Source organism: Mercenaria mercenaria, chromosome 1 (genome assembly GCF_021730395.1).
Source record: "Mercenaria mercenaria strain notata chromosome 1, MADL_Memer_1, whole genome shotgun sequence".
In the NCBI taxonomy this organism is placed as follows: Eukaryota; Metazoa; Mollusca; class Bivalvia; order Venerida; family Veneridae; genus Mercenaria; species Mercenaria mercenaria.
In genome coordinates, this window is record NC_069361.1 from 108,065,687 (window position 1) to 108,077,841 (window position 12,155).

Genomic DNA, 12,155 nt, shown 5'->3' on the forward strand with positions numbered 1-12,155 from the left:
ACCTAATCAGTGTTACTGAATTCTGTACCAGTACAAACCTGTTCTCCGCAAGTAACTTCCAACTTCCCCACATGAATCAGAGGTGGAGGACTAATGATTTCAGACACAATGTCGTTCATCAAATAGTCACGGAGAACATATGCTCCGCTCGAGGATCGAACTCACGACCCCGCGATCCGTAGACCAACGCTCTATCTTCTGAGCTAAGCGGGCGGGCTCACCTCTAGGTCTAGTTTAAATCTGGGTTATATAGGGTAAAAATTAGGTCACCCAGTTAAATCAAAGGAAAAGCTTGTGAACACTCTAGAGGCAACAGTTGTGACTCAATCTTTATGATTTTGATCAGAATGCTTGTCTTGATGACCTCTAGGTTAAGTTTGAAACTCGGTTATTGCGGGTTAAAAACCAGGTCACTAGGTCAGATAAAAGAAAAATCTTGTGAACACTCAAGAGGCCATAGTTGTGGCCCAATCTTTATGAAGCTTAGTCAGAATGCTTGTCTTGATGATCTCTAGGTTAAATTAGAATCTGGATCATGTGAGGTCAAAAACTAGGTCACCCGGTCAAATAAAAGAAAAAGATTGTGAACATTCTAGGGGACACAGTTGTGACTCATTCCTTATGAAACTTAGTTGGAATGGTTGTCTTGATGACATCTAGGTCAAGTTTGAAACTGGGTTATGTTAGGCAAAAACTAGGTCACTAGGCTAGGTGAAAGGAAAAGCTTGTGAACACTCTAGAGGCCAGAAACTCATTAGAACTGATCAGAATGTTTGTCATTGTGCTCTCTAAATCAGCTTTAAATATAGGTCATATAGGGTCAAAAACTAGATCACCCGGTTAAATCAAAGGAAAAGCTTGTGAACACTCTCGAGGCCACAGTTTTGACTAAATCATTCTGAATCCTGATCAGAATGTTTGTCTTGATGATCTCTATGTCACGTTAGAAACTGGGTCATGTGGGGTTAAAAACTAGGTCAGTAGGCCAGATCAAAGGAAATCTTGTTTACATTCTATAGACCACAATTTAAGTTTCAAACTCATTAGAATTGGTCAGAATGTTTGTCTTAATGCTCTCTAGGTCAAGATCAAATCTGGGTGATGTAGGGTAAAAAATAAGTCACGTAGCCAAATCAAAGGTAAAGCTTGTGAACACTTCAGAGTCCGCAGTTGTAACTCAATCTTGAAACTTAGTCAGAATCTTAATAATATCTAGGTCAAATTGGAAACAGGGTCATGTTTGGTCAAAAACTAGGTCACTAGGCTAGATCAAAGGAAAATCTTGTTAACACTAGAGTTCACAGTTTAAGTTCGAAACTCATGAGAATTGGCCAGAATGTTTGCCTTGATGACCTCTAGGTCCAGTTCGAATATGGGTCATGTGGGCTCAAAAACTAGGTCATTCGGGCAAATCAAATGAAAAGCTTAATAACATTCCAGACGCCACGTTTATGGCCCTGCATGTCTTCATGAAATTTGGTCAAAATGATGATCTTGATGATCTTTAGCCCAGGTTCTAAACATTATTATCTGGAGTCAAACACTAGGTCATCTGTTATAATCAAAGAAAACCCTTATGCATGCAATTGGAGCTGCATTTTTCATTTGATGTGCATGAAACTTGGTCAGAATGTTTGCCTGCATGAAATCTTAGAGGAATTTTTATCTGGGTAATGTGGGGTCAAAAACCAGGTCACCAGATCAAATCATAGAATAAGCTTGATTACACCTAGGGGCCACATTTTTATTCTATCTTCAAAAAACTTGGTCAGAAAGTTTGTTATCATGAAGTCTTGGATGATTTCAAATCTAGATCACGTGGGGTCAAAAACTAGGTCAATTTTATTTAAACAAAATAAGTTCGTGTCCTTAACATAAATCACCAGACATATATATGCAAATCATTTTGATATCATTAATGCATTAAATGATATCCAAAAATAATTAATGATATCATATAATGACTCTGGATATTCCGAATTGAATAAATGATATCACAGATAATTAATCATATCATATCACAAAATGATTTGAGATATCCATAAAAAGTTTAATGCTATCACAAAATGAATTGGTTATATCCATAAATGAATTAGCGATATCATAAAATGAATTTGTGATATCTATAAATGAATTGATGATTTCATAAAATGTGTTATATCCATAAATTAATTAACGATATCACAAAACGAATTTGTGATATCCATAAATCAATTAAGGATATCAAAAATAATGAATAAATATAAAACGGCAACCAAAAAGTGTAAAGACACACAATAGAGTGGTTGAAACAGTTTATTACATAGTTTGATGGCAAACTGGTCTAAACAAAATTAAAATTTACTTCTGACACACGTTCTAAAACATCAAATCGACTGCAGTTATACAAATACAAAATGCAAAATACTTATACACTGAAACAGGTCAACTTTTGAAAATAAAAATGCAATTCTCGTTCATTTACATTAACACTAGTATAAGATTTTATATCAGTTTAATATTAGATATATGTGTTGTAAAATAACTAACTTCTAAATATATCGCACATTTGTGTCGTAGTTTTCGAGTGACATTGACACATGGAATTCCATCAATATCATTTTCTACATAATTGCACTTTTCCGAATGTCTCATACCCGTCAGATATTGTGAAGTAATAAACCCAATTTCATGACAACAGGAAATGTTACGGTAAATACTACTGGCAGGTACTTTCTAAATGTATCTTATATCTAAGTAAAATCAAACAGCTATTTTTAACATAAACATTTTCATATGCACTATATATACTACCTTCCATGATTGGTAAATTTGACGTTTTTCTAAATCCTTGTATATTTCCCTATACAACACAATAAGTATTGATTTTGTTATCCAGTATCATTCTAAAACGTGATTACGGGGTCATTACCTTTCTTTCCAATTCTCTAAATGAGTTCTAAAATTGAGAAAATCACATTATCCCATGAAGTTTTCATGACAAAAATGTTCCCATCTCTTTCCCAAAGTAACCGCGTATTTCTCCTAAAAACTTCCTGCATGCTAGGTACCATGTCATTTATATCTATTTCACCTTTTACCATTACAATAAATGGTTTTTTCATGAAAAGGGCATGATCAAACTCCATTCGACAGAATTCACTGCTACAGAAATTACGTGAAAAAAGTAGGAGAACAACTGCTGATTGTTGAAGTGTTTGAACCATTTCATCATTTATTGGCTTACCGAGTTGAAAATGTCTGTCACCAAGACAAATTATATCTCGTTCAGTTTGTAACTTTTCTTGTAAGCGAATCTTTAGTGGATTATAAACGTACTCGTTCAAAAAGTCAGTGTCTTCACTGCTGTATGATAGAAATACTACAAATCTTGTGTCCAGCTGATTTCGTTGAATAAGTTTTATCTTTTCTTCAATTTTACCCCTTCTAAGCCTGTATCGTCGATATCTCAACCATGTGCAAATAGAAATAACAATTAGTATAGTGGCTGCTATGGGTATCACAGAGGACAAAATAATGACATTTTTTATCCGCTCCGGTTTATCACACTCTTCTTGCAGCTGCTCTGCAGCATTTTGATCAGCATGAATACGAGTACCTTTATGATTTTTGCAGAATATGTTATTGCCACTACGTTCAACGAGAGACGTAGATGCTAACCATTTTATGAAAGGTAAGGTCTTACATTCAGAACACAAGATTGGGTTGTCATTTATCTTCAGAATTCCAAAACTTTGACTTGACTTGGAACTTGGTGCATTTAATATCTGAATGTTAGTCAACGACGTTTGATCAAGCACTGAAATTCTGTTGTTTCTTAAGTTTATGGTTTTCAGATTCAATACATGTCCGAGATTAAATGAGATCTTTGTTAATACGTTACTGGACAAGTCAATTTGTTCTAAGTACATATTTTCATGAAACATTTCTGTAGGAATTTCACTCAGCTTGTTTGATGACAATATAACGTTCTTGAGATTTTGGTATGAAGAAATAAGTTGCCCAAATAAAGAATAATTCCTTTCCGCCATTTTGAATAAATTATTGCTCGACAGATTGATCTCAAGAAGTTTCGTACAACAAGAACACATATTCGGATGAATGAATTCAATGACATTTGAAGATAAATCCAGTTTTTCCAGCTTTGATTCACTGCACAGAAATGTAACATCAAGGTACTCTAAGCGGTTGTTTTTAACAATAAGCTCTCTTGTTGGGCTGTGTCGTGAAAAATACTGGACTATGCTAACAGAGAGACTTTCTAGTTTGATAGTTTTATAATGTTGGTAAATGCCTGATATATTAACTATTTCTGCTCTCGATACAAGTGTAACGATCTCTAATGGAAGTGTAATAGTTTTGTTCTTTAATTCAAGTACATATTGAACATATCCATTTACCATTGGCGAAGAAACGTAACTTGCATCAAGTACTTTCAAGTCCTTAATCCTTCTGGATTTAATCCGTTTTGCAAAGTTTAACTTATGCGATCTTAAATAATGATCTTTATGAGTAGATGAAATAAACGAAAAACCACTATGAGTATATTCGGATTTGAATGACTCTCGCAGTAGAAAGAAGTTTACTCCGTAACCAAAATATTCATTGTTGAAGTTTGAGAAAGATATATTTATTTTTTCAGGACATTTAGGAAACCATAGCGACTGAAAAAAGTTAAACTCATCTGTTGTTATAAAATTCATATCAAGTGATTTTGAAGGTTTAGTTATTATGGCTTTGACAGTCTTCTTCCCTTGTTTAAGTAAAACTGTATTTCTTATAGAAAATGCTTCCAGGTTAGTTAGTATGTTTTTACTTTCTATTGCACTGGTAAGACTAGCTGTAAAATGTTGATTACCTCCGGATAAACTGAGAATTGTAAGCTTGTCAAGGCCAGCAAATGAATTTTTGTATAAAAACCAAAGATATTCTGCAGATATATGTAGTTCTTCCAAGTTTACAAGATTTTTCATTGCATTACCTCTTATAGACATGCAATTGTCTAAGTGCAAGACCTTCAAACTGTTCCAGCTTTCTCCAGTAAAAGTTGTAGACGAAAGATAATAAAAGACGACTGTATTAACTTTTTCTAGATACAGGTGTGTTACGTTTATAGGTAAAATCTTCGGTACATAATAACAATAAAGAGATGAGTCCGACTGTGTACATTCTGGATCAGTTTCATAATCAGGAAATGCAAGTTCGTTGTGGTTCAAACTTTTCTTTGTAAATCCAGATTGATCTGTTGTACATGTACAAACAATTAAAGCAAGCAATCCAAAATGAATAGTCAACACTAACATTTTGAACGTCAGAATTTACAGGTCTATATTTATAATCGCCCTACAGTACAAACTGTGCAAAAGCTGTCCTCCTTAAGCATTTGCATTAACTTGACACAGAAATATCTCAGACTACGTCGAATGGTACTGCTATGTAGCGTAACCTACGTTTACCTTCTCTAAATGGTGCCACAGACCATGAAAAACTGCCATTTATATGTCAGATGGATGATGTTTCGATTAAAACACGGCGTCGTCGCAATCAGTTGACTAGGACGTGGAAGATCTGCTACTAATCCCGTTCAAATTTTATAACGATGGCGACCAATCTACGCTTGACCACTTGTATGTAACTTCAACGGTTCGGAAAGTCTCATTATATAAACCTAAATAATAACGTTTTTTATCCAAGTATGTGATACACTTTATCTGCAATAATTGTATTAACATGTAAGAAATACCTCTTAAGAAGCATGCGAGTGGTTTTCGTTTATAAGGCCAAACACGTTTGGTTCTAACATACAATTTGAGACTTATACAAAGCAGCTACATTATGTTTAGTCTTCAAACGTTTTGTTTTCAAGGTATTGTTTTTTTTTTTGCATTATGCAAGTACTGTCCAGGTGCTGCAGCAAGCGATCATGACTAGTCTGACTTAAGTAAACAATATTACTAAGGTAATATTCTATGCGTAGCATTTTTGAAGATGATTACAATCAGAGTAGGTTCATGACGTTATTTTAGACTAACGTTGTTTGCACTGTACTCCTTTCTCCTTTCAAGTATTTTATACGGAGAAAATAATATCCTGTTTATTTGGTATATAAATAACTTCGACGACGTGACGACCCTTGTATCAGCTAGATAAGACATGCAAAATTTAAATAGCTCTATAACTGGTAAACAACAAAACAATCAATCTTTATACTAGTTCCAAATTTTATGTTTAATACATAATTTCAGACGGATATTTACTGCTGAAGAAGTAACAACCTTCGTATAGGGACACTTTGACCATCCCTCGTAGACGCCTATCTTACGATGTAGAATTCGAGCAAAGACACTGTCTAGTTAAATAGAAATATATATCCTTGACAATGAAAAGACTCGGCACAAGATGATAGGAGCATGGACATGGACAGAATGGCACATATACATACAGGAAACGAAATAGAGTAAAAGAAAAAAGGCACGAGGAAATGAAAAAAGGTTAGACTCATTATAAACAGACTACTTGTGACCAAGGACTACTTGATTTAGAAGTGGTAAATCTTTTATGAAATTCAGACTAACATAGAAACTTATTTAGGTATTTGGAATATTTACAGGCCTTGACAGAGTTGTCTTGCTAAATAAAATCCCACCAAACGTAGAGAAAACAAAGACACAGGTCCAAGGTCCAAGAGGAAGAGCCATGTTCCAGTAACGCCACTACCCAAACTGCAGCTCAAATCTGTGCACGCATTGACGCGCACATGACCAACACACGTACACATACATACACACACACAGGCGCGCGCGCAAAGACAAAGACACAGCAAAACATGCACACAACCTGGACAGAACGAACAGAAACCCAAATCATCTATTTGGAATGCCATCAAACATTGACAGACCTTTCATGCTTTTTCAACTAACATATAATATTATACTTTTCTAGCTATATGGAATTCAATCAAACGTATAAACTAAACTTGTCTATCTCTGAAATACTACACTGGATATCAAGAGATACCTGTTACGTAGTCCAGGTACTTGTAGTTAGTCGTGTCAAAGAGATATCGAGAATTTTTTTTCTAGTAGTTGAAATATACATTTATAAAATGGGTCAAACCTGGACGCAAAATTAATTAGGCTATCTTTCACGAATTTCATCCTGAACCTATAGGTTTATGTGGAATTCCATCAATCATTTGGTGGAACTAATCCAGTTACAAAATGTATATGATATCTATGAGACCTTGTACAACCTATCTAGCTTTATGGAATTCTGCCAAATGAAGCAACTTTGAAACTTAAACAAAAGTATGTTTAGCCTCAGTACTCACACATATGATTAAAATTACTAATAAAATCCTTTCATAATGAGAGCGCATTAGCGGAAAACACTTACATCCTACAACCTTTTGTTCATTTTTGTGTAACACTTAAGAATCACAATGCTTGACATAGCCGTGTACTTGTTACCCCGGACATGGTAATCGAAGTAAACACTTGTGGGGGTTTACTCAGTCAGGCAAGTAAGTCATGATTAGTGAAATGGGGGAATATATCACACCAATCATCTATGAAGGGTGATCTGAAGGTTTAGGAAGAAAAGTATTTGAGACAATAGTTGGAAAATAGTCACTGCCATACATGTTATCTGGTACTTTCCATTCAGTAAATGTTTTGGTGACAAATCGAAAAATCGAACGAAGACTATTTACCCTTTGCAGGATGAAGACTGATATATTTTTCTTCACTTAAATTACGCAGGGAGTTTCTTTCAATAAATGTTTCAATAAATTGACCTCTAGTATTGCTGTCAGAAAAGCCTCAAAATTCATGATGACCATTAAAATCTCCCACGACAAAATATGGCTGCGGTTAAGTTGAAACACTGAAACTTTGAAACTTGAGAATTTTCTTAAACGCCTATTTCAACACACAAAGCATCTTCAATGGCGTTGTACACTCATGCATTAAAAACAGTAAAAACAATTCATCAGTATTAACACAAAGTCTTGATTTGCTTCAATGTATTTGCTGTAGTATGAATTTTAGAACAATGAATAGTAGTCTTTGAAGAAGTGAGTTTTCAACTGCTTTTTGAAGATTTTAACTGATTCACTTTGTCTGAGATTTAATGGCAGTTCTTTCCAAAGTTTTGGTCCAACCGTACTGAAGCTTCTGTCACTGAATGTTTTTTTCTTGTTATAAGGGACAACGTAGCATCCTACTGATGATTCTGACGAATGTAGTGTACGTTTTGAAATTTTACTAGACAAAAGTTCTATTAGATATTGAGGAGCACTACCAACAAAGCAGTTGTACATATAAGTAAGGATCTTAAAATTGATTCTTGCCTTCACAGGTAGCCAGTGCAAGTCATATAATGCCTGTTTTGAACTATCACGCATCTTACGGTTGAGAACAAGTTTGGCGCACATATTCTGAATACGTTGTAATTTACCTACTTCACAATTAGCAACACCATAAAGAATAACATTACAGTAATCCAAGTGAGAAATTACTAATGACAAAACCAATATTTCAGTGGCTTCTTTGGTTAGGTATTTACGGATACTTTTGATCTTGAAATAATTCAACATTGCAGTTTTACATTTCCTTTTTATATGCTCCTTGAAATTAAGTGTGTCATCTAGAAAAGCGCCTAAGTATCTAATACAACTCTGCACTTTGATTTTATCACTGCATATTTCAATGTCTGTGGTGGAACACTTATTCAACTGTTGGCGACTACCAAACATTATAAATTCTGTTTTAGATGTGTTCATAGGTTTTAAGTTTTATTAGATAGTCATGTTATTCTAGATGTAGCTATCCGTCTGACTGTATTTAAAACAATTTGTCTGTGTGGACATGCATTACTGATAATAATGATAGATGCCTCAACGGAAGCTCTTCCTGTTTTTGAATTAATATGTTTTTTCTTGTTTCTCTGTGTGTATTATTTCAAATTCGGTACCGAGTATAACAATAACACTGGAAAACTGGCTATTTCGCAGCCCAATCGACAAGTAACTCCCGATAGAAAAAAAATAACCCCGATGGAAATAGGAAAGTTGGATTTGTTTCGTTTATTTCTAATAGTAAGAAGCCAGTCCTTGCAAAACAACTTCACTGTTTTATTAAGGAATGTGCATGGCATTCAGTTACCCCTTTCGGTTCTGAAAATGAGCGTTATATCATTAGAAATTCCCTAACAATATCTTCAGTTTGCAAAATTGAACCAAAATCCAAAGTAATACGCAAATGTCTTTGTTTATGAACAATCTGTGAAAACTTTAACCGTTTGGTTTAACAGATGTATCTTTTCAAAGTATTTGTGTGAAATGTCCGGATTCTATGTGCTTTCTGAAAAAAAAGCTGTTAAACTGTTATTGGTAAGAGCTATGACTATATAAAACGGCCAGTAATAAATATGAGGGTTAAATGGCTATCGAGCTTTCGGATAGCCGGTTAACCAGTGCGATAATATTACTGTACTTGATACGCAAAAAAAAATTGCTTAAAGCATTTTATCACAGATTTCCATTTAATGAAAACTTTTCCAATAAATGAATTATTTGTCATATAATGAAACATGTTTTTTACGTGTTAGTTTTTTGTCCGTTCACCATTCTAGCATCCACGATTTAAAAGAAAACGTAACCAAACTTTGGCACAAAGTATCTCGGCCAAGTTCAAGATAACCTCAAAGTTTGAGACATTTCTCAACTATATTAAATAGGAGGATGAATTTGAAACCTGTAACCTCAAGGTATTGAAAAGGAAAGTTGGTTGAATTAATCTATTGCGTTAGAAGTACGTAATGACATATATATAATTTAACAGCGATACCAAGAGACCATACAATAGCAAGTCACCGCAGTTGTTAAACAAGGTTTTCCTCTTTGTTTTGTTTTTGGTTTTCCCTCAAGATTTCATTTTTAGTTTGACTGGTTTATAACAAATATCAGTTACGTTAAATTCAGAGTGAAAATGAATTAAGTATGCACGCATGAAGATTGTTGTAGACTTTGATACATTATGTAAATTATGTGTCTGTTAAAAATATGATAATCTTGACTTGAACTTTACATATTTGATATCTGTCTGTATGTACAGTTTAGATAATTAACTTGGTCACCCAGTTTGAAGTGTAACTATTATTATATAAAACAGAATAAAAAGAGTTGTAGGAAGGACAGCGCGCTCGAATACTCGAAAATGTTCGTTTCTTTGCATATGAAATTGAATACTATTTGGCAGAAAATAGAACTTATAGGACGTGTCTTTTTTCAATGTATAATGGCCTTGATAGATAGCCGACAAACTGGGTATGCGATATCTCGAGCATATAAAAAGTTTGATTATTTTTATCAGCCGAAAACATCCGGACCTGTATGAAGCAGACGACAGGTGCAGCACAGTGCTCAAATAAACCGCCTGTCGCGTTTGTGTATACTTTTTAAAGAAATAATTGCTTCGGTTTCTCGGCATGGCACTAGATGATTCCAGACACAGTCTACTTCCGTCTAACAATAAAAAGGTAAGAAACAAGTAAATATTTATTTTAGTTATTTATTTGTATTTTTTTCAATGTCATGACTAAAAGATCTCTCTCTCTCTCTCTCTCTCTCTCTCTCTAAGGTAATTTTAAATAATATATTTAAAATTGTGATTTTGTAAGAAAGAAAAGAAATAAGAAAGCGTATTTTTTTTAAACTTTAATAAAAATTATTATAAACAATGAAACACGTCCACAATAACTTTAATATGAACGCGGTTTGCATTTACATGACTTTTATCTGTAACACTATAAGTCTACACAATAATCTAAATACATATATTTCCTTTAAATGTATAATGAAAACAATGAAATATACAAAAATCATATTCAGTTTACATCCATTCAAAAAAAAATGCAGTGAAATGATAAATAGCATAATGGCGTTTGTAATAAAACTAATAATACTTACACTAAAAGTGCCAATAGTTTTAAAGTAAACTGTTATACTTTTAGCTCACTTGAAATTTGCAAAGTGTGAGCTATTAGTAAAGTTGGATTGTCCGGCGTGCGTCATCATGCGTCCTGCGGCAAGAGTTTTACTGAAACATCATCTGCTTTAAACAACATGTCAAACTTTAGTCAGTACCATCCTGGCATAAACCTCTATCAAGATGGTTTAAACTCCTTTGAGGGGACGCCAGAGCTATTCTTAGATTACATTCGAACGACTTCTAACCGCTTGATTAATCTTTATTAAAATTGGTCTGTAGCATTATTACTGGTCTGCTCCCAATGGGGTAGGGGTAAGTCGGCCCCTTTTAGAGGCCGCTAGACCTAAAACAGAAAAACCCTGTAATAAATTTCTTCTTCTCATGAACTTCCTGTTGGATCATCATCTTACTCTGTCTGTAGCAACATTATAACATCATAATAACATCATTATAAGGTCCTCTCTAAAGCTTGTTCAAATAGCGAAGCCGGCCCTTTTAGGGATCAGTTGAGCTAAAAATAGAAAAATCTGGCACCGCTTGATGGATTTTCATTAGGGCACTTGGCCCCTTTTAGGTGTGGAAAATAGTAATACCTTTAAAATACTTGCTTTGAAGAACCTCTTTATTGATCAAACTTGGTCTATTGCATAATCGTAAGGTCTTTTCCCAGTTTAGTTCAAATTTTAGGGATCGCGAGAGACACACATAGAAATACCTTGAAATTTTTTTTCATATGAACCGCTTGGTTGATTTTCATCAAACTTGATCGGTAGCATCAATATTAAGTTTTCTCCTAAATTTATATTCAAATGGAAATGTTTGACCCCTTTTATGGACCGCTAGAATCGAAAACTTTTAAATGACTTCTGATGAACCGTTGGCTAGATTTTCATCAGACGCTGTCTGTAGCATTATTGTAAGGTCTCACATTTATTCAAATACGGGCTCTTTGCCCCTTTTAGTGGCCGCTAGATCCAAAATAAAAAAGAAATTTTTTTTATAATGAATGATTTCTTCTCATGAACCGCTTGATGAATGTTCATCAAACTTGGTCCGTTGCATCATTGTAATGTTTCCGTCTGGCTCCTTTTAGAGGTCACCAGAGCTAAAATGAGAAAAATAAAACAACTTCTTATCATATCATGAACAGTTACTTATAATGAA

At 34.2% G+C, this 12,155-nt stretch overlaps 1 protein-coding gene across 1 annotated transcript; it reads right to left on the minus strand.

Annotated features, from left to right (window-relative positions):
* Nucleotides 1-2,927: 2,927 nt before the first annotated feature.
* On the minus strand, nt 2,928-4,994 carry LOC128550069 (toll-like receptor 8). Its single transcript, XM_053528112.1, has one exon. The coding sequence runs from the start codon at nt 4,992-4,994 to the stop codon at nt 2,928-2,930; it is 2,067 nt and encodes a 688-aa protein (XP_053384087.1).
* Nucleotides 4,995-12,155: the final 7,161 nt, after the last annotated feature.